At 44.4% G+C, this 24,068-nt stretch overlaps 1 protein-coding gene across 2 annotated transcripts in view; it reads left to right on the top strand.

The window, feature by feature from the left end:
- The window catches only part of AKT3 (AKT serine/threonine kinase 3), a 2,870,184-nt gene that overhangs the window by 942,454 nt on the left and 1,903,662 nt on the right, over positions 1 to 24,068 (top strand). For both annotated transcript variants that reach the window (XM_069607962.1, XM_069607961.1), the window contains one exon: positions 55 to 180. In XM_069607962.1, coding sequence (XP_069464063.1) covers positions 55 to 180 — 126 coding nt within the window. The remainder of the gene's footprint in view (positions 1 to 54; positions 181 to 24,068) is intronic.

The raw sequence follows: 24,068 nt of genomic DNA, 5'->3' as shown, positions 1-24,068 counted from the left end.
AAAGCCAATTGTAACAATACAATTTCTAAAATGTCTGATATTTTTCCTACATAGGAGAATACATCAAAAACTGGAGACCAAGGTACTTCCTTCTGAAAACGGATGGTTCTTTTATTGGCTATAAAGAAAAACCTCAAGATGTAGATTTACCTTACCCCCTCAACAACTTTTCCGTGGCAAGTAAGTACTCATTGTTTTAGTGAAATCTAGCAAAGTCAATTTTATGTTCGAAGTGGCATTTTTTGTTATCACAGGTACTGGGAAGTATATGCAATAAATACAGATGGACTGAATTCAGTGTGCCGTGCCCTTTCCTTACACTCCATTCATAAACTTTTTTTTCCTGTCTAGCTTTAGTTTTCCTAACCCCACCACATACATTTTAAGCATTTTAAATGTCTCCGGCATTACCCTATTGGTATTAATTCATTGTGAGCATTAACTGTTTGTAGAATAATCATTGCTTGTGCCCAAATGCGATACATGGTGAATGTTCATCCATGAAGACTGATGCCTTTTAAAAAAACGTTATTATTAGTTATGCAAACAAACATTACAACAGCTCCAGCAAAGACATACTTAAAATGGGTATGAAAAGCGTTTCTACATTCCGTTAAGTATACAGCATATTTATATAGTCCATGAAGGTAATATGAGAAAGATGGTATGTATTTGGCCCTTTGAACATTCCAGATCAACCAACCACATCTAAAACTGATTTACAGCTAAATGTTTTAAAGCTAAATGTTTGCAGAAATTCTGTAGCCCTATAGAAGAACACATTGATTGACTGCATAGTTTACTTGATGTACAACTCAAATTCTTTAGTTTAGTAATTGAAAACCTTAAAGGCATGGTCCAGTAAAATTTTTTATTGTCCCTACGGGTCGGCCATGTTTTTTTAAGCCTTAGTGGCTCGATTTTAGAAACCTTTCCTATGGACCTTACCTGAGTTTTCGTCCATTAAACGCACGCGAAAACAGGCACCAGGGAGCCGCCATTTTGTGATAATCCTATCACTTGCCGCATCACCCTGGCTGACCTGCTTCTGCGGCACTAAATCAATTCAGCAGACTCGTACCGCCCATTTCCCAACGCCAAAGCACATCTCGTGTCAACAATCGCTGCGCCTCAGCTAATGACGTGTCGCCATGGAAATGGCAGGACGCCTCTTTCCTCAATAAGTATAAACAGACCGTTTCCCGAAACACAGCAGCAGATTTTCGATTCCATTCCTCTCTCTGTGTTACTTTGAGTATTCTGTGACTCGTTTCTGTGCTCTGGTCCGCTACCTTCGCTACCTTCGCCGCTTGTAGCCCGTGTGAACACCTGGACCATCTCAGTAAATTATTTTACTTTGTTTACCACACAATGGCTACAATAATGCCCCACATGTACAAGCCCGAGTATACCGAGGAGGAACTACTGGCACGCGAAAACGATGGGGATTCGGACGGCAGTTGGGAGGACGATTCAACAGATGAAGAGCCTGGGCCTAGTCGCATGGACGGCGTCTCCACCTGGTGCGCATGCAATCGGTGTGAGCTAATGCCAACCGAGGACGAGAACTGCTGCTGCCGAGAAAACTCGGGATGCCTGGCCTACATTTCGGAAGGCGAGCCACGACCGCAATGCATCACCGAGCTGCTAGACTTCAGGGCAGCCTGCCTCACACGGGCCGTGTTGAGAATAATGATGGTGCTTATGCACGAACTTCGCAACTGTTCGTCCTCGTAATCCGAGTAACGAGTAAGTATACACTGCTTGTCATGCCACTCCTATTTCATGTTCTTCTACTATATCCAAAATTATATATTCATATCATAGTAACGCATGAAAGTCGTTCAATAGTGTGCATTGTCTAGAAAGCATTTGTCCGTGCTGAATGCCATTAGTTACAAGAATTGTCATTGACAACACACGTTTATTAAACTTATCTTGGTCATTTAAAAACAGTTTGTTTCATTCCTTTTCACAGGTGGTACAGGCTGGTGGCCTATCGTTCCTTTACATGGCGGCTCCACGGGAGGCTTGGACACAGCGTTCTAAGAGTGATACCCGCCTGTGCCGTTCGTGCCATAAGAGAAACGTTCCCGAGTGACGGCGGTCAGTACAGGGGATTTTCTCTCGCTGTGCTGCAACCTGACCTGTATAATCTTTAAAGTCTTGTATTTTTGTGTCATGAAAATAAGATACAAAATAAAACACCACATATATTTTAACAACGGTTGTTTAGATTTTTTAAATGAATCAAGTGTGTCTCCATTCAAGGATGGATGTCAGACATCTGTGCTCCTAATGGGTGAGGGTCTGGTCGCTGTGAAGCAGGGTGGTCACTATCTATCTATCTAAGCTAACATAACATATTCTCGATAATGCATGCACTAAATAACACTTGTTTAAAGTCTTTCAGTAGGTTATGTCTCTATAAAAGTCACACATATATCTATACTAACAATTACCATTGGATTATACAGGCCTTAGGTTAAGGGTCTTGACCACTATAATACACGGGTTGAAGTGTGGGTCTGTGCTCACAACAATCTCTGTTATGTGGCATTTGTTATTGATAAGCAACGATATACTATCAAAGGCAGTTCGCACCCGTGGATGAGCGCTGGCATGTGGGGCTGTCTGGGGCGCGAACGGCCAAGGTGCCAAACTACATGTACACTTCAAAAGGTATCCCACGCCAAGGGGCCATCGGTCACATGGCCTCCTCTGACCCCGTGTCTCCAGCCAGGCCTCCCCTTGAAGCAGGCCGCCCCCCTGCAATCCACATAAGTGTGTCTCCATTCAGCAGTCTTCCTGTGCCTTATCTGCATGCCCCAGGTTCCTCCATCCCACCCACCCTCTATCAAAGGCGGTTCGCACCCGGGGATGAGCGCTGGCTTGGGGGCCTGTCACGGGCGCAAACGGCCAAGGTGTCAGACAGCATGTACACTTCAAAAGGTATCCCACGCCCAGGGGCCATCGGTCACATGGCCTCCTCAGACCCCGTGTCTCCAGCCAGGCCTCCCCTTGAAGCAGGCCGCCCCCCCTAAGACCACGACATACATACGTCATTCATTCACAAACACACCCCTGTATCTAATACTTTATAAACCACTTGATATGTCTCATGAGAACATCTTTGTGCTTTGCAAGTCAACTCCTGAACGTGCTACCTGGCAACCACAGAGATCTACGCTAATCTGCTCGTCGTCGTGCTATCCATGAACTTCTGTGACCGCTTAGAGCAAACCCATAAGTGTGCTACCTGTGGCCACCCACCTATTCTCCTGCAACATACTGCTCTGCTTGCTGAATCCAACTGTTTGTTGGTCAAGGTAAGGCCATGTATCCTAGTCATATTTCGCAGATTTTTAAATTTCTATCTATTTGCGAGTAGAGTACACAATAGTGCTATGTTCATTGGTCTCATTGCTATTGACTTGAGTTTCAATTGCTATGCTATCAATAGATCTATTTATTTTCATCTTTGTCTATTGTCATCGAATTGCATCCTTCGGGGGTCCAGTCTATAATGTAAGCATGTTTCCTTCTCGTGCAAGACAGAACATCCAAGGGACGAGTCACATGTTCAGATTTCAGTCACATCAATTATACATTTCTGCAACTTCTGCAAATACTAAGCTGCACATAATGAACTGGTATAGTTCCTGCGACCAAAACAAACCTTGCATTGATCATTGTATGATTCATTTACTTTTGTATCAAATCTTTATTCATGAAGATTGTATAATAATGTCGATATTTACTTTTCAGATTTATCAAAAACGCCTGCTTGTTCGATTAGCGGTTGCCCTTCGAAGACCCATGCGAAATCTGAAGGCACTACAATGCATGTATTCCCGAAAACTGTTGATCGAATAAGAGAATGGGTCAGACATTGCGGATATCCACTGGATGAGCTGGAAAGTAGAGTCCAACAAGTCTTACAGGACAAGAGGGGTGATCAATACCGCATCTGCAGCCGGCACTTTTCCTTGGACATGTACACCACATCTTGGGTAACAAAGCAGAATAAACGACGAACGACACGGAAATTGCTTGCAAACGCTATTCCCACTCTATTCGTCCACATTCCGCCACTGGTGAGTCAAGTGTCCGGATTTAGCTTTAGGCCTTGCAGTAGTGTGTAGGTAGCCGAATGGATTAATTGATATTGTAGGTGTTCTATCCCTTGGAATAATTTTGAAATTGATATGAGTGTATAGCTTTTTGAATAATGACATTTATCAATATATTCTTTTTCGATTTCATAACCCACAAACGAAATGTATCTATATGGGAACAGGGAACTGTGCTGTATTGAGCATTTTTCAAGTATTCTGTCGCCTTACATGGCTATTTTTAATATTGGCATTTCATTATCAATCATTAATTTACCTTTACAACTTCTTGACTATCCCTTGAATCTGAAGCAAGAACATTCTACATCCTTGACGTGGTCGCAGTTATCAACCACTTCTAGCGCGTATCAGGTGATCTTACTAGGCTAATCCGCTACAGACTTGTTTTATGCATGTCAAGTAATAGTTTTATTTTATCGTGTAATTATTTTAACAAATGTTTGGTTAGTGCTTTCCAATTGATATACACCTTAGTTATCGTCCACTGGTGTTTGTTTTCAGTTATAATTAGTGTTATCCATACTAATGCAAGTACTGTCTTTCAGGGAGATGCTGAAGCATCCGCCACATCTACAACATTTCTAGATGTTCTTCACCAGCAGGAGGTATGGATACTGACGGCTCCATCGAGCGTCATCATCAGAGCTAAAATTATTGTTGTTTGATTGTTCTACACAATGTTTCATTCGTGGTTAGCTGTTGATATGTACCTGTGCTGTCAACCCCAGGTGTGTTATGTTTTCACTATTGTAATCCTCACTAATGCAAGTACTATGTTTCAGGCAGTTGATGGAGCGTCAACCCCTGCACTTGATGCGGAGCCTGACTGTCATGATGCCTACCCCCGGAGCATCAGGCCAGGCCCAGCACCCCCGTAAGCAGGCATCATGCCCTCGGGTAAAAGCCCAGCGGCCCCTTATAGGGACTCTCTGGACTCAGTCCTGGCGCCTTTGCCGCCAGGCTCATGTTGGACATCAGTCCTGGCGCCATAGGCGCCAGGCTCATAAAGGGAGGTGTTTTGTGCATTTACCTGATGCAGACCATGCTGCACGCTTCAGGCCTCCCTGAGACCTGAAAGGGACTATTTTTTCATAGGGACTATTTTTTCACTCGGGCGTGGCCAGGGAAGGATACATACCTAGTTGGGGAAGGATACATACCTGGGACTTCTTTGGAGGCTATTTAAGCCAGGCCCAGACAGCAGCTCATGCTTCGCGTTGTTCTGCTTCCTGCAGCTTAACGCTCACCGTGTCTGCTCCTGCTCCTGGACTACAGCCACGCCCGTCTTGAACCTGGAAGACCTGCAAGGAAGGAAGGAAGAGAAGAGAAAGGTGAAAACCAAGGATTATTTCAAGCTTCTTACCTGCATCCGGAATCTTCTCGCCAGCATCCCTGAAGGAAGACTTCAATTTAAAAGCATCGCGTTGCTCACTGCAGCGCCACGCTTCACTCACCTGTCCTGTCCTCGAGACATCTCCCGGCTCCATAGCGGCTGTCAGCATCGGACGCCACATCTCTGCACCTAGGGGAGAGAGGAAGAAACAAAAGGTGAGCAGAAGGACACACAGAAGGAAAGCCTGATTAACAGCCATAATACTTACCGGCTTTTCTTCCACATTTCGGGTCGGCGCCGCCCCGTTGGCAGGTACAGTACCCCGGCCCCTATGGGGAAAGGACTAGAGACATTTCAGAGGAATGATAAGGACATCTAGAGGGATCGCCCTCATTACTACTCACCTCAGCAGGTTAACCCCTCGACGCATCGCCTTCATTCTGCACCTGAAATAAAGGACAGATCATAGGTGAGAAAGACAGCCTAAAGGGGGCCTCACTTGAACTTTGAACTTTCATACTTACGGCGCATCGCTTAGGAAAGTCAAGTGGATTTTGCCAGCGCCATTCTGAAAACCAGTGAAGTAACTGGACGAACGCGCGCCCCTGCATCAGAAGCAGGATGGAGAGTTCAACTATCCAAACCATAAGGTGAGCTTAAACCGGTTTTGGAGGAATAGAGAGGAACGGAGAGGGGAAGGGGGGAGCTAGCACACCATTCTGCAGACTGTTAATCCCCTTTCTCATCTGCAGAAGGATATTCCTACGGGCCAAGGAAGCACGATTTGGAGGTCCTGTCCAATCAGTGTTCTGGGTCCTGCGCATCACGCTAGAAGAGGTCGCAGTAGTCCAGACTAGATCAGCGCCCCCGTGGGAACCAGATGGGCGTTACACTGACATTCAAGTAATTCCAGGGGAAATGGAAGCGGGACCATGCGTATACGAATCGGCGCAACAGCTTTCGGAAGTGCACACTACATTTGCAACATCCATAGATATTCTTCAGCAGCACGAGGTATGGATACTGACAGCTCCATCATGCGTGATCATATAACGTGATTCCATTTGCTATACTTTCTTCCCTATTAACGCAAGTGCTGTGTTTCAGGGAGACGACGGAGCTTCCACTACAATCACAACATCCCATTTTGATGATGCAGATGTGAAGGAATCGGAGAAATAAGTCGATGAAATCTGCATATTTATATTTTCCTTGATTGTTTTAGACAATGCATCATTTGTGGTTATCTCTTTATATGTACCTGGGCCGTCGACCCCAAGTGTGTGATGTTTCCAATATTGAAAACCATACTAATGCAAGTACTGTGTTTCAGGGAGATGCTGATGCCTCCTCTCCAATACAACCATTCATGGCAGTCCATGCAGAGCCAGAGGTATGGATACTGACAGTTCCATCGAAATAGATCATCACAGGTCGAATACTTGTCGTTTGATTGTTGCACACAATGTTTAAATCGCGTTTGGCTATTGAGATGTACCTGTGTGTTCGTCCTCACGTGTGTTTTATGCTAACAATATTTTGATACATAGTAATGAAAGTACTATGTTTCAGGGAGACGATGGAGCCTCATTCCGTGCTCTCTATGCGGATACAGAAAATATAGTCGTTGCAGCGCAAGAGGAAGGGAGGACATGCGGAAACGAATCGGAGCTACAGCGTGCAGATGTTGAAGGTCGAGTCAAAAAAGTTGCAAAGAAAAAAAAAGGTTAGTTACAAACAGTTCATAACTTTAAAAAAATGTTTGTGCTGGGGACTATTTTATGTTTTTTTCCAGTCAATTGGACTACACTTTATCTTGTGTTTAAACTGAACATCCCTTTTCCAATCTCTCCTCTAGTTACCCGTGGGTGTCAGAACTATACATACACAGACAGTGAAGCGAATGAGAGATGTTGCTTGCCAGACCATGTACACTATGGAGGAACTATTGAGGCGAGGCGTGTTCAGGCTCGAGATGCTCATGTCCAATGGCCAGAACATGAATTAACTGTGTTTGGAGAATACAGCAAAGTTGCATTGGACCATTGCTACAGTGCGACCGCACCACCACAAGAAGATGATATTGAATGTATTGAAGATAGCTCTGAAGTAGTTGCAGATCAATTCACACAATCTACACCCGCCAAAAAATTGCCACCCAAAAACATGTCGACATTGTTGTGTTCTCCCATCATTGTTGAAGTAGCAGATGTCGAAATGACAGAATGAACAAGCCGCAGCACCCACAGACGCATCAGAACTTGATAGCAGCGATATTACTTTCCAATGTGTTGAAATCTCCGCAACGTCACAGGCCGAAACAACGTTGACGCAGGATGACAGTCTAATGAAAGAGAGCAAATACATTGTATTCGACAGTTGTTTGATGGAAATTATAAGTATGCTGAAATGTGGGCATTCAATTAGAGGGAAAGTATGTGGGAAGCCATTGATTAATGTAACTCGTCAAATAAAAGGCAGTAACGTCAAAATAAATGCCACCTGTCGATTAAATCATAGGTTCTCATGGTCTGCACAAACGATGCTGGGGAAAATGCCAGCAGGCAATCTACTGTGTGCAGCTGCATCACTTTTTAGTGGCTCCAGTTTTAGAAAGTTAGAGGCTTTCTTTCAGTTTGTGGGACTCCATTTCATTTCTAAATCGCTGTACTGCATATACCAACGTGATTATCTGTTTCCGGCCATTAGTGATGCTTGGAAAATGGAACAATTGTCTCTAGCAAGTACATTTGAAGGGAAACGTTTCAGGCTAGCTGGCGATGGACAGTGCGACAGCCCTGGATTTTCTGCCAAGCACTGCACCTACCACTTTCAGGACATGGATAGTAAGAAAATTGTGAGTTCGGTGGTCATGCAGGTAACACAATGTACATCCTCAGTGGCCATGGAGAAACTAGGATTTATAAAATCAGTGGAATATCTACAATCAAGGGGAATGCACATCGACCTCATAGCCACGGACAGACACGTTTCAATTGCCAAGACAATGAGAGAGCAGTTCCCGCTTATTAATCATCAATTTGACGTATGGCATCTTGCTAAATCAATCAGTAAGAAAATCTCGGCTGCAGGAAAAAAAAGGTTTTGAAAGTATTTTGCAGTGGTCCCAGTCTATCACCAACCATCTTTGGTGGAGCTCAAAAACTTGTGAAGGGTCAGTGGAAATACTACTTGAAAAATGGCGGTCACTGATGCACCACTGTACCAACGTTCACCGCTGGTCAGAAAACCTACTTTTCCACCAATGTGAACATGACCCTTTGTCACCAGAGGAGGCAAGGAAGAAGTGGTTGATTCCATCTTCACCGACACACAAAGCCATTGAGAAGATTGTTTTCGACAAAACTCTATCAAGAGATTTGAGAGGACTGACAGAATTCTGTGTCACAGGCGATTTGGAGGTGTTCAACAATATGTGCTTAAAGTACAGGCCAAAGCGCCTGCATTTTAGCTTTGGGGGCATGAAACATCGCACTCTACTAGCGGTCTTGGCCCATAACAGCAATGTCGGACGTGACCAATCTAGGACTAGGGGTAAAGTAAGGATGCCTCGCTACACTAAGGTGTTTTCAAAACTAAGTAAGCAATGGGTGATCAAACCAGTCCATGATGAAATGCAGTTCGACTTTGTGAAAGGCCTTATTGTTGCTGTGTTAGAGAAGCACAGATATGGAATTTTGGATGTTTCTGTGCAGAGCAGTGATCCATTGCCACCGAACATTGCAACTGTGCCATGTCCAGCAGAAGCACAGCTGGTTGTGAAGTACAAATCCCGGTTTAAATAATTGCAATACGATTGTCTTTTTGTAAATAAATGTTATTGTACAGTGTACCTGTAACCCTAACCCCTACCTTCACCATCATGGGTGGCGAACAAGCTGGGTGTCATCTTTGAATTCTCTCTATTCACCTCATATATGTGTATGTATATATTTTTCTCATGTCTCATCTCATGTAAATGTAAATGCTGCGCACTGTTGCGCACTGTTAACGGAGGGGAGGCTTGCGTATTGCAAATAATAAAACAAACAATAAATCTCACTTTTGACTCAACTCCTGTGGTACTTTATACTTTCCCTGACCTTCCGCCAAAAATTAAATGTCTCCATAGTTATGATTCTTTGGGGCTTCAAAGCTCGCAGACAACGGGGACAAATTTGGGGGCCTTAGAACGCGCCAAGCGGGCCGTGGCATTTGGGAGAGAAGCCAGTTCGCATTTGCACATTGTGGCGCACTACATAGAGGGATTCTAAACTTCAAGTTCTCACAGATGCCTTTACTACGGGATGTTGCAAATAAAGAATGCGAAGGACAGCTGCTTTGATTTTCAGCTCGCGCCCAGAAGAGGCCCACAAGTCGCACTGGAATTATAAGGGTCTATTGTTTTTTGACCTTGAGACAGGGACCATGCCGAAAGAACTTCATTTGAAGGGGGTGCGCAATAACGTAAGAGACGATAAGGCAGAAAATTCAGAAACTAGACCGAGTTTCATTTTAGTTCAGTATACGAAAAATCGTTGTCAAGAGCACGGTCGGATTTACAGACTGCATTACGCAGAGACACAATGGAAATTTCAAATATAATGTGAGTAAATCTTTAGGCGCCTTTTATACCGGAATGAAGAAATAATGAATGGATGCATGAATAAATGAATGAATGAAGAGCTAGGAAAAGCAAGGAAAACGTGTTTGTAGTGGGCACATGGGCATGCAGGTCCACAGGTCTCACCGATCTCGGTCCTTGGCCCAGCCACTTTTCCCTGCACTGCCTACCTGCACTAATGGACTGTCTCTGTATCCTTCAGCCCCTTCTCCCGGCATTTACCTTGCACTTGCCACCAGCTGGCCCTATTATTTATCTTGTATTCTACTAACCATGTACAGCACTTTTACCCCCCTGCCCCCTTCCCCTTGCGCGATCTGAGACACCTGGCCTAGTAGGATCGTTGTCTGTCTGTCCTTCTCCCCCCCCCGCCTCGTCGCGCCTTGAAACACTTGTGTATAGGCGCGTTACAAATGCCATATCATATCATTCCACACGCATGTAGACTAACTGTCGTTTCTCATTGTGTGTTGCCGAACATACTCCATTGAACTATCCTTGCAAGCAAATAGTTTCTGATCGGCCGTAATAAATAAATAAAAAATTGTTTTCATAACAGGTATTTGATCCCGTTCTGCTACTGTCATCGGTTTGAGACACCGGCAGACGGATTCTTCAATAGACACCTGCAGCTTCGTGTGAACAACTGGAGCACGTTAACCATATTATGGGACGATCGCCAAGGGCCCACATGCCCTTACGCTGTACTAGTGGCTAGAAGCAACCTATCAACCTTTACGCTGGCCTAGTGCCTACTTGATGGAACAGCCTTGCGGTTCAACGTGCGACAAAAGTGCCTCTTTGAACGAAAACGAACACCCTGTGTACCATAAAGGAACAGCGCGTGACTCAATATAAACTTAGACGGATTTGCGGATGCAGATAAAAGAAAATAAATGGCTTTCGGAGTTCATATGGCAATTGCTGAATATTCTCTAAACATTTAATGTCAAATAAATGTACTTTACCAAATGTACCGTGTTGCTGGTTGATTTTAAAGTACAGTTTCATATTCCGAATTGTGCGCGCTGTGTTGTGAGATGGTCTGTGTTGGTTTCCGGGTTCTGTGTGGAGTCGCGTAGAAGACGACTGGGCGCGTTTGCCTACGCAGCACAGTAACGTCACGGAGAGAGGCGGGGAATATGAATGTTTTGATAATGTCAGGCTCAGGGGCGGGGGAATTGATTTAGTGCCGCAGAAGCAGGTCAGCCAGGGCGATGCGGCAAGTGATAGGATTATCACAAAATGGCGGCTCCCTGGTTCCTGTTTTCGCGTGCGTTTAATGGACGAAAACTCGGGTAAGGTCCATAGGAAAGTTTTCTAAAATCGAGCCACTTAGGCTTAAAAAAACATGGCCGACCCGTAGGGACAATAACATTTTTTACTGGACCATGCCTTTAAAATACCTTTTTTGCCCTAATAAGGATTACGGTGCCCCGTTAACAATATGCATACAAAACCAGTGAATCAAGTAAAATTACAATATCCTGGATTCGTGACTTATTCACTAACTAATGAATACAGCAGTTGTCATTGTTTACGGGGCTGAGCTACTAAACCTGCAGCGTAACTGCTAAAAACTGACCACAGCTGGAGAGAGGTTTTCCTGGATTCTTCCACCAAAATTGGGGCTCACTTGTTGCATGTCTTCAGGAGTGTTCTTCTGTCACTGCGATTATCTGGTCCTCCAAAACAGATGGCATGGGATTCTCCATTTCCTGCAAAGGACACCTGAGGGGGTTGCCTGTTGCATTCCAGGGTTTCTCACCTGGACCCCTAAGCATAAACTATGGGTATGGGATGCATTTGTTATGCTAGTCTGCAAACAGTGCAGCAGGGTCCATGCTTGCCCCATCAGTTGCCAAATATGGACTAGCACTGTAATTTGCGCTTTCCAGATTGGTCTGCCAACGGCCTATGGCTGCCTGCAATCCTAGTTTGCCAGAACCAACTAGTAACACTGGTCTGTTTTACTATGTTTTCTGGATACGATTTAGTTTGTCGATTGCTCCACCAGATTTTGTGGCTGCGTACCATTTGTTGTTTTTGCTAGACTAACCCAATAAAACAAGTTCCTTCTGTTTTTGATAATACGTAACTTTCCTCAAGGACTTTAAAAAACATTCCTGAAAATAATGTTCTAATATCTTATATAATCCAAACTTCAGCAATTTTTGCAACAGTATCTGCAATTAATGGTAGGACTTGGGCATCCACGTCCTCTGTATTTCATAGATAATGAGAAGAAAGTAGACTTTAACATCCCCAGCATTTAAGACACTGAAAAACCTTTGTCAAATTATGAATGTTTGCAACTTTTTCAAAAATCTATCTTTAAAAGCAGATTTTTTTGTTAACCTGACATCCACAAATACTGACCATAATGCCTTCAAAAGACACCTCAGTTTGAAGGCGTAAAGTACCTTTCAGCATTTGATGTAGTCCTTTTTAGGTTATTTAATAATTCACACACATCAAAGTAAAGCACCCTTTTAGCACACTAAAATGTATCTGCTCTTTGACCAGTCCTCACCATGAAGCTTTTTATGGTAGTTATTTCATGTTGATTGGCTGGAGCGGATACTCAAACATAGTTTAAAAAAAGTTGCCTATAAATATAATTTCTCTGATCTGTTGTTGTGAACATGAATCCTTGCACGCCGAAGTTTTGCCTTTACTTTTGTGTGAAATGTTATGAGAATTGCCCAAAAAGTGGCATAGTATTATAGCTGGTGCAGAATTGGCGGTGGCTTTCTGATGCTTTAAAAAATGGCTGGATTCCTCCATACCGATAGGAATAGATTGCACGTCACTTCTTAAAGGGCTCTTACAATTCATACCAGGATCAAATCACAGGGAAACAAAGAATATCTTGACAGTGGGTCTCCTATAACATTTACACAGTTGATTCTCTTGTTGGGTATACAACAGTTGCTGCCAAGTAGGCTTTGAACAGGTCAGTTGGGAATATGTTTTTTGAGCTAATGCAATCTTTTTTTTGGGGGAATTCTTCAGTGCTTTTGGGCATCATGTGATAACACTCCAGTACTTTTGTTCACTAAAAAAAAGCAGAGCCATTAACCAATTTTACTACATGCCTGATATCTATTATCAGCTGTTTGCCATGTGTAGAGTCATTTGCAGCATAAGTGAGACTCACAAAATATTGCTTTCAAGATCAGCTAGATTTGTTTTGTACTTCTACCACATGCCCCTTATCGTCTAAACCTAATGGGGAGGTCTCTTCTGGGGAGATTGCAGTCTTCCACGGAGTGCACCAACACTCTTTCTGTCAGCCCTCTGAGAATGTTCAACCTCCACCCTTAACCTTTCTCCCCTTTCCTCCTCCTCCTCACCTGAAGATTGGTCTTGAATGGATATTTGAGGTCTTCTAGCCCAATAATCCTTCTCCTTCTTTCTTCTTTCTTTTTTTCCTGAGAAAGTGTCTTTCTCACGAAAGGAAGCCACAGTGTACTGCTGTGAATAGCACTACCTGCGGCCCCTCTTCCGGGAGGGACAAACTGGGGAAAAAGCTGTCTGGCACAAAAAACCCCAGAGGTGGAATAGCAACAGCGGAGGTCTGTCTTAGGGATTCCGTGTGAAACCGCAACAGCGGAGGTCCGTTGTAAGGATTCCGGGTGGAAGGCGGGCTCCGAAGGAAGCGGGAGGTAGTCGATAAGGACGGCCAGCGAGAGACAACAGAGCGGAGAAAGAAACGGAAAGGAGCCAAAGAAAAGAGGAAAGGAAGAAATAAGGTCCCGGAAAAACGGGAAGGCAAGGAGCGGCCCGAAGGGCGGCAGAGGAGAGAGAGAGGAAAAAGGAAGAAACTAGCGTAACCGCAACCAAAAGAAAGCAGTCAGGGAGCTGACCAAGCGGGTTGCAACGCACTGTGTACAGGGGGGGCGTGGCTGATAAGCATCCCGGCTCGCAGAGAAAGAAACACTAGACTGTTACCGTGACGTTTGAAAACGTGGCGGAACTCTGTAATGGCGGCCCCCAAGCCGCACCCTGGACCATAATGTCCACGGGAGGCGGCGCATGACAGTATGCCCCCTTCCAATGTTGTAACCCCCTGGCTTTCCAGGGTGGGCCCTGTGAAACTTCCGCAACAACCTAGGAGCATGAACAAAGGTAGAGGGTTCCCATGAATCTTCCGCCCTCGAGTATCCCTTCCAGTGTATCAAGTATTCCAAGCAACCTCGTCTGTATCGAGAATCACATATTTGGGATACCTCAAACTCCGCTTCTTCCCGGGGCGGTGGTTTGAGTGGAACCGAACGGGTAGAGGATCCCTCTGGAGCTTCCCTGAGAAGAGATGAATGGAAGACAGGGTGAACCCTGTGTAAACAGGGAGGCAATTTCAGGCGAAAAGCCACTGGGTTGATTTTGGCCATGATAGGGTCCGATGAAACGGGGGGAAAGTTTGGAGGGATGAGCCCACCGGGGAAGATATTTCGTAGAAAGCCACACCCGGGTGCCCACTTTCCACTCTGGCACCGTTTGACGGTGACGATCCGCTTAAGCCTTATTTGCCACTTGACTGTCTAAAAGACTGGACTGGGCAGTCTTGTGAGCCTCCTGAATCTTAGACAACACACCTTCTACAGCGGATAGGTTGGATTCAATGGATGGAACAGGGAATATCGTGCGAGGATGAAACCCATAAGTACAGTAGAACGGAGTGAGTACAGAAGCGGAATGACGGGTGTTGTTGTAGGAAAATTCCGCCGTGGGAAGAAGAGAGACCCAATTGTCCTGTTCTTGGTTTACGGAACAGCGTAGGTATTGTTCAAGAGTGCCATTCAATCGCTCAGTCTGCCCGTTGGTCTGCGGGTGGAAACCGAATGATAATGCCCGTTCAATGCCCAACCGATGACATAAGGCCGTCCTAAATTTTGAGACATATTGGCTGCCTCTATCTGACGTAATCTTGTCGGGAAGACCATGCAGACGGAAAATATCCTTGAGAAACACCTCTGCCATTTCTGATGCCGTAGGCAATCCGGGAAGAGGAGAGAAATGAGCCATCTTGGACATATAATCCACTGTTACCATGATGCAGGTACATGCATTTGAAACTGGTAGATCCACCACAAAATCAGTGGAGATGTGACTCCACGGACGCAAGGGTATCACACTCTGTTCGAGTAAACCCAAAGGTTTGGTAGTGCGATTCTTGCTGCTGTTACAGATCCTGCAAGCTTGGACATACTGTCTGATTCCGGATCTCATTCTGGGCAAGTAGAAATACCTTTTTACGAGATCTAATGTGCCAGTCTGACCTCTATGTCCGGCCGTTGCGTGATCATGACACCATTGAATGACTTGTTGTTGAAGAGGTCCTGGGGGAATAAACAATCGAGGGTCCTGAAACAAAAGCCCTTCTCTGTCAATTAAAGCTACCTTCTCCTGAGGGGTAGCCCGAATCATAGCTTCTTTAACCTGCTGGAGAAAACTGGTCACATGGAGGAACACCCGATTTCTGGGAAACAGTCTTTCTGTCGGTGGTAAATTGGATGCTTCTAAGCCACCCTTCCGAGATAGTGCATCAGCAAGGAGATTCTGACTTCCAGGGATATACGTAATGTGGAAATCATACTGGGAAAAGAAATGAGCCCATCGAGCTTGGCAAGAATTAACGCAGTCCATAGACTGAAGGACTTGTAAGTTCTTGTGATCTGTTCAAATGGTGAACGGACAGTTACTTCCCTGCAGCAAATGTCGCCATTCCTCACACGCGAGTTTCATGGCTAAGAGTTCCCTCTCAATGACCGAATAATTCTGTTGACTGGAAGTGAGGGTACATGAGAGATAGGCTATGGGATGTTCATTTCCGTTATGTTCCTGGAGTAGGACTGCTCCCACTGCTGCAGCAGAGGCGTCAGTCTCTAGAATAAAGGGTTTTGTCTGGTCCGGGGGTCGCAGAATGGGAGCTTGACAAAACAGTTCTTTCAGGTGTTTGAAATTTCTTTCAGCTTGGTCATTCCATGAGAATGGTAACGAGGATTTCTTTAGCAACTGAGTAATGGGTAACACCACTTCAGAAAATGAAGGAATGAAACGCCTATAGGAGTTGGTCACTCCCAGGAACTTCTGTACTTCTTTGACTGATCTGGGGGAGTGCCAGTTTAGAATGGCGTCAACCTTTCTTTGATCCATAAGAACCCCCTGAGATGAGTACATACCCCCGATAGGGCACGTTGCTGACCCCGAACAGACATTTCTCCTTTTTTACCAGAAGCTTATGTGTTTTTAGACGTGTCAAGACTTCAGTGAGATGTTTCTGATGCTGTTCGGAATCCTTGGAGAATACAAGTATGTCGTCCAGATAGACTATAACCGAGACAAACATAAGATCTGAGAAGACTCGGTCAATGAATCTCTGAAACACTGCCGGTGCGTTGACCAGTCCAAAAGGCATAACATGGTACTCGAATAGCCCAAATGGAGTACGGAATGCCGTCTTCCATTCGTCTCCTGATTGTATGCGCAAAAGATAAGCACTGCGTAGGTCTAATTTGGAAAAAATAGTTGCTCCTTGTACAACCTCTATTATGTCAGAGATTAGGGGCATGGGATAGCGATCCCGTATTGTGACTTTGTTCAACCCACGATAATCAATACATGGTCTGAGTTCAGAAGAATCTCTCTTTGGTATTTAAAACAAGGGAGCACCTGCTGGCGACTTAGAGGGACGAATTAGACCATTCTGCAAGTTGTCGTCCAAATAAGTCCTGAGGGCTCTTTTTTCTGTTTGTGATAGAGAAAACATTCGACCACACGGAACTAGGGCATTGGGTAGGAGATCTATGGCGCAATCCTCTGGCCTGTGCGGAGGTAGTTCCAATGGGTTTTTTTCTGCAAAGATATCTTCGAAAGCCGAGAAGTCCATGGGAAGAGAGTGGACACCCACGGTACTGGCTTGAGGAACGGTATGGGCCTTGGCTTCCATAAACTGTAGATCCTTGAAGCAGGCCTGTCGACAAAACTTCGATTCAAAGGTAATATTGTTGCTGGACCAATTAATCTGCGGATTGTGTTTTCGCAGCCAGGTAATGCCCAAAATGAGTGGAAAATGGGCCGCACGGATGATATCGAACTGAATGGTTTCTGAATGTTATTGTATGAACATTTGAAGAAACTCAGTAGTCTGTGTGATAAGGCCTGAACTGAGGGGCGTACCATCCACCCCCTCGACTTTCTGATCCTCCTTGCGGTCCATGCGTCGTAAGCCAACGGAATCGGCCCAGATGGTGTCCACAAAGTTGCCTGCGGCCCCACAATCCAGTAGGGCCAATGCTTTGATCTTGAATTGGTCTATAAACAAATGCACCTTGAGTACCATTGGTCTCGAATCTTCCTATGGATTAACCGGACCCACTGATAACGACACATAGGGACTGGTTACTTCCCCTCGGATTCCCGTCCCTCCTAGGACCGAGGGTTCTCGTTTCCCGCTCGTCGTGAAGGAATCTCGGAGCAATTCTTAATTTGATGTTGGTCTTATCCACAATAAGCGCATAACCCCAAGTCTCATCTTCGCCTTCTTTCCTCTGGAGTTAAGGATGAACGTGTAGTTCCGATCTGCATAGGTTCTTCTGATCGGGCCGATGCTGCAACTGGAGGAGGAGGAGTATGGGCGGAAAAGGTAGTATTTCTATTCCGTCGCCTTTCTATTCGGCGTTCGCAGAGCCGATGTTCTATTTGTAAAGCTGCAGTTGTCAGTTCTGAAAAAGATGCCGGCCTGGGAGATCGGGCTAACTCATCTTTAATATCTTCTCGCAATCCTCTTCTGAAGATGACATATTGGGTCTGCTCCTGCCAACCAGCTTCTGTGGCTAAGCGTTTGAACGTGGTAAGATAGGTGTGCTCATCAGTCTGGCCTTGACGTATGTCTAACAGATCTTCGCCTGCAGAAAATGAAATTTCAGGCCTCTCGAACTTTTGTTTTAGGCGACCTACAAAAGCCTAGTAGTCTTGCAGTATAGGGTCTGTTCCCAACACAAGTGGAGTGGCCTAGGCCAGGGCATTGCCTGACATGTTGGAAATCATGAATCCCACCCGGGTGTGACCGGTGGGAAATGTATGAGGTCTAAAGGCAAAATGGATACTACAAGCTTCCAAGAATTCTTTGAGCTTTTTTGAAGCTCCGTCATATTTCCCTTAGGGGAGTGCCATGGGAGGCAAGTGCACTGATTTTGGTTCACGATTAGAAACCAGTTGTTTTAACATGTTATTTTCAGTCCTTAAGGTTTGCACTTCCATGGATAAATTTCGAACCTCTGCTGAGAGGTTTTGAACAGCGGCCACCATCTCATGCAATTGTTCCGGGGTCGCCATCCTGACCACTGGGCGTTGCAAACTGTCAGCCCTCTGAGAATGTTCAACCTCCACCCTTAACCTTTCTCCCCTTTCCTCCTCCTCACCTGAAGATTGGTCTTGAATGGATGATATTTGAGGTCTTCTAGCGCAATAATCCTTCTTCTTTCTTCTTTTTTTCTGAGAAAGTGTCTTTCTCACGAAAGGAAGCCACGGTGTACTGCTGTGAATAGCACTACCTGCGGCCCCTCTTCCGGGAGGGACAAACTGGGGGAAAAAGCTGTCTGGCACAAAAAAAACCAGAGGTGGAATGGCAACAGTGGAGGTCCGTTGTAGGGATTCCGGGTGCAAGGCGGGCTCGAAGGAACCGTGAGGTAGCCGATGAGGACGGCCAGCGAGAGACAACAGAGCGGAGAAAGAACCGGAAAGGAGCCAGAGAAAAGAGGAAAGGAAGAAAGAAGAGGTCCCGGAAAAACGGGAAGGCAAGGAGCGGCCCGAAGGGCGGCAGAGGAGAGAGAGGAAAAAGGAAGAAACTAGCGTAACCGCAACCGAAAGAAAGCAGTCAGGGAGCTGACCAAGCGGGTTGCAACGCACTGTGTGCAGGGGGGCGTGGCTGATAAGCGTCCCGGCTCGCAGAGAAAGAAACACTAGACTGTTACCGCGACGTTCGAAAACGTGGCGGAACTCTGTAATGGCGGCCCCCAAGCCGCACCCTAGACCATAATGTCCACGGAAGGCGGCGCATGACACTTTCTCCTATCCAGCTAGGATTTAGACCAGGTCTTGGAACTGCAGAGCAGGCTTTGAACATCTATCGCATGGTGGCTCATTTACTGTTAATCAAGGAGGTGCCTGTCTTTCTTGCTTTCATGGATCTGAGCACCGCATTTGACAAGGTCAATCGTGATAAGAGCTGGTGTGTGCTCAGATCCATAAATTGCCCAGGCGCCTTGGTAGATCACCTGAAGAGACTGCAGAGACTGCATTTTTCAACTGTGGCTTGTGTGAGGAGCAGGGAACATGGACAGTGCACTGCCCTTTTTCAGTTGGATCGTGGGTGTGCCAAGGCTGTGGCCCCCTGCTCTTTTGCTTGTATATAAATGGTATATATGACCATCTACAAACATCTTCTCCAGATATCCCTAGGTTGGATAACCGGTGTCTCCCATTATTGGCTTATGCAGACGGCAGTCCTGCTGGCCTGTACCCCAAGAGCTTTGCAACGTCTTAATGATTATTCCTTATTCATGGACTCACTGGACCTAAAGGTTAATGCACAGAAATTGGCTGTCATGGTCTGTAGTGGAGGGGTGGGGGGAGAAGAGTCCACCCAAATTCCAGGCCATGTTTAGCAAGGGTGTGCTAATCCCCAGAGTGAATAGTTTTGACTACATGGGGGGTCAGACTTTCATCGAACTTGAGGGCTGATGCCCATGTCAATAAGCAGATTGAAAGATTCAAAAAGGGTTGGGGCGTTTTGGGGCTGTGGCCAGAGCGATGGGCATGTTTAAAGCAAAACCGGTCAAGCTGGTGCTTAGTTTATAATGGCAAAGCTACTTCTGTTGCTAGGTATGGCATGGAGCTCTGGGGATATGTTGAGATTGAGCCCCTCCAGGTGGTAGAGAACACCTTTTTAAAAGAATATTGGGGCTCCCCTGATCAGCCCCAAACTTTGCGGTGCACCAGAAATTGGGCTGCTGGTTTTAGTGATCTTATTGCAGCCCAGCATGTAAGTCATTGGCTCAGAGTGTATGACAGATATCTTGTCCTCCAAGGTTTTAAAGTCTGTGAAAGCCAGGGTACTCCAGCATGCATATCCTGCTATCCTGAGATAATGAGGCCTGCTAATAGGAAGCATATGATTATTGCACCCAGTTCTCCAGAAGTATTTGCGGTGGGCCCAGAATCCAGGGCAGGTTTAAATTGTATTCACTTGAGAGCAGTGGTGGCAACCTGGTCTAACGGGAATGGGAACCAATCGTGTATCTTTTGTGATGCGCCTAAAGAAGACTGCACACTTTTTACTGTTTGTCCAGCTTTTTCGCCCTTTAGAGTGCACGCTGAAATCAGTCTTGCAGGGCCTTGTATGTCGTTTCTATGAGCCTGCTCTCTGTTATCTTCTATGAGCGGATTGTTTGTGTGGGCTGGGCTGTATTGTAATTTTTCAAGAATTCATCATAACCAAGCAAATATTTATTGAAATTTGCTTGAAATGGTCTCTTTATTGTATTTTTGTAATGTTTTTATGAGTATGTTTTGTATTCCCAAAATAAATGTTCTACAACTTCTACCCAGTGGTACATTCAGTTATATGGGGACCATGATGCACATCTGCATTTTTGTTTGTTTTAATCAAGCATGCTGGCACACATGCATGACTCACCCACTGCCTGATATCCCCCTTTTGACTGTGTATACAGGGCTCAGCACCAGGCAGCATGTGCACTTAATTTTAAAATTATTTCTTTCACATCTTAATCCTGGTTAACTCTGCGTGTCTACCAAATTCAGGGTTCGAAATTGCCTGGAGCTATTTAGTTCCTGCTAACAGCCAAGGGGTGCCTGGTTAGCTTGAAACAAACTGCTACCAGCAGCTACTTTTGACTCCCCTGGCAAGTGGTGACATACAAACATAGCGATGTGATATTAACTGTGTAGGTTTGGGAATGTGTATAAAAGAGGTTAAAGGACACACCTAAGGGACATTTTAAAGAATATTAAATATAAAATGGTTAAAAGGTTAGAGTTTGCATCTTGCAGACAAGTTAGATTTGCTATGCACTAGTTTCTGGTTCCTTCGTGTTGGTTCCTGCCTAGTGGGTGATGCCTGATACCCAGAAGCAGCTTTTTGCTCCTGGTCAACAAATCCCAATTTCGATCTTACTGTTTCATTGTGATAGTCTTCTGTCTCTTCAATTTTCCTAGACCTAGCCCAGCTGTGTTGACTCACAATTTGGTTGACTTTTCCTTTCTGTGGAGGCAGTTTTGTGCATGTTTTCGTAAGTGTTCATGCACTAGCCCTCATCTCTCTGGCTTGGTCATCCACCCAGGGATCTTAGTTCTGCTTCTGTTCCTTCTTTGTCGGTTGGCCGCCTTTTCGTTCCACCCACTTTCGTTCTTTCCAACTTTTGACCCCTAAATTATGGAATCTGCTCCCTTTTTGGTAGCTGCTCTTACACCCATTCAAACCAGGTCAAGAAATGTCTTAAACTTCCTATTTTGCAGATTGCTTTCCTAAACCAGTATGTATCCTGAGTTTTTCTATCCTACGGATGTCATTCTGGTTATTTTATGGTCCCTTTATAGAGTACTAGCAAAACGTACCCATCCATTCTCGGAACGGGTTCTGTGGACAGACATGACAATACTCATCAATTGTTGAAAATCAATGATCCTGTACGTCGCTGTTCCGATTCACGGATCGCTTGATGTGCTTTGCACTCTGAAGTAAACTGCACTGACAATGGGTGTTTGCTGCTGGCTGACATACCCCGGAGCAGACGTTGGAGGGGGGGCGGAGGGTTTGTGTGCTGCTGCATACTGGGACCTACTGTGCTCTCTCCCCATCTGTTGCCTCACCCAGGCGTGGTGCATTTCATTGCGGTGCAAATATCCCAGGAATCGTGCATTCTAGGGTTGAGGACCGTTCCTTCTATGATCACATTGATGTTTTGCTGATTTGAGGCAACTGTCTAATGTGTGATGGTGCTGAAATCCAGGGTGAAGGGTGGGGTGTCCAGGGGTTAGGTAGTCAGTAATGTACAGAGGGTCCTAACCGGTAACTATGTAAAATTTGGTGCAGATTGGTTAAACAATAAGGAATTGTATAAGGAACAACGCTTTGCCAAGCCACAAATCCACATGGTTTCACTTTTATAAATATATAGATAATTGTCAAACAATATCTCTGGATACTGCTGCAATACACGTTAATAGATCTAGTTTTTTAGTATTTTTTTGTCATTTTACTATTCCTGACAAGAGGATAAGTCCTATCCTCTGGTTACATTCTAACCAGCACATTCATAGGACAACAAGTATTTTAAACTATGGGGCAAACTAATTAAACAGTGTATGCTTCTTCGGGCCAAGTTATGGATGTAAAGAAAAGGTTATCCAAATGTTTATGTAGTAAAAACGATGACTACACCATTAAATCTTGGTGGCAGTGTCTATATGAAGAGAATTAATAGCTAGTGTTCTTGCTTATCTCTTGACATGTAAAGCTTCTCGATAATAGCCAATGTGATTTAAGTTACCAAATGGCACCAATGTTTTTTTTTTCAAAGTACCATGATGGGCATAGTAAATGGCTTTCTGGGTCTCTACATTAAGAACCGATTATAAACCCATTTTATTATAGAAATGGTTATGGTTTACAATGAGAACAGTAATTAATTCCTTTCAATCTTGTAGCATGACGTTGCAACTTTCATACAATCCAACTGACCTCAGATTAGGGTTTGTAATGATTCTGATATTGAAACTTTTTAGCAGAACAGACTTTTAAAAATTGTTTTAATTTAGTTTATTACAAACTTTTCATAATTTGCATTTCTTCAAATTAATCTGATACATTACAATCCAAGCATCCCACAAATATCCAAATCTCATTGTGCACCTTTCAGAATGCAATAACATTTCTTTTGAATTTTATCCTAGCAAAAAAATCTTAAAAATGTTCCCCAATTAAAAACATAGCCCAACAATCTTCCACCGTCATCGTATCCCTGTTTTTACAGATATCAGCCGAAAATCTAGTCCTTACCAATGTTAAAAGAAACAGTGTTCAGCCTTTGAGAAAAAAACACTCCCTTGGCAACTACTTTCATAGTTAAAGGTTTCTACTATAATAGTTGTTGTGCTCGATGTCTGTTGTCAGCATGAATAATTACCCAATCGCTGTGTGGCTGTTACACAGATTCACAATAGAAAAATAAAAAAATAATAAAAATAATTGGGAATGGCTAACTCAAATGTGCCAACCTTACTTTCAAATTGTTCACAGGTGAGTCAGAGTCGAAAATAGTTTTTAATGAGTTTCTTTATTTTCCAACTTAATTTTGGTTCATTGAATAAATCATAGAGTTGACTTCACTCTTGGTTTTTACAGTACCAGTTCAGTGTTATTTTCACACCTTATAATAGATCAATTCTTGCTTTACAGTACAAGTTCAGTGTTATTTTCACACCTTTTAACGGATCAATTCTTGATTCACTTTGAATTCCAGTGCATTGACTTTTATTCCAATTATTGGTTCTACTTGATAGTTCCTAACTCGACACGTGTTTCCCCACTGTTATTAACAATGGTTCCTCAGGAGATGGAACTTGTTTTACTAGCTGACAAACAGAAAAAATGAATAAAACAAACTAAGTGTGATTCCTAATTACTAAAGGAGAGAATAAATTCTGTTTTTCATTCAATAAAAGATTATGTGGGTATTTAGGGTAATTGGCTTGGAGAGAGAGCATGTTGATTGTCTGGCTGATAGAGCAAAAATAGCCGCTTTCTTACCTTATGCCATGATAAGCGTGCAAGAAGTTTCCTGAGCGAGTAGTCCGTGTTATTGTGACTTCGCTCGTTATTTTATTCGAAATCGGAACAGTATGACGTCATTACGTTGCGCTCCACGTGATCTGGCGCAGCGTGATG

The sequence above is a fragment of the Ambystoma mexicanum genome, chromosome 4q, assembly GCF_040938575.1.
Source record: "Ambystoma mexicanum isolate Mex_15411 chromosome 4q, UKY_AmexF1_1, whole genome shotgun sequence".
NCBI lineage: Eukaryota > Metazoa > Chordata > Amphibia > Caudata > Ambystomatidae > Ambystoma > Ambystoma mexicanum.
Note: the sequence above shows the minus strand (reverse complement) of the source record. Positions and strands in the feature narration are given on the sequence as shown.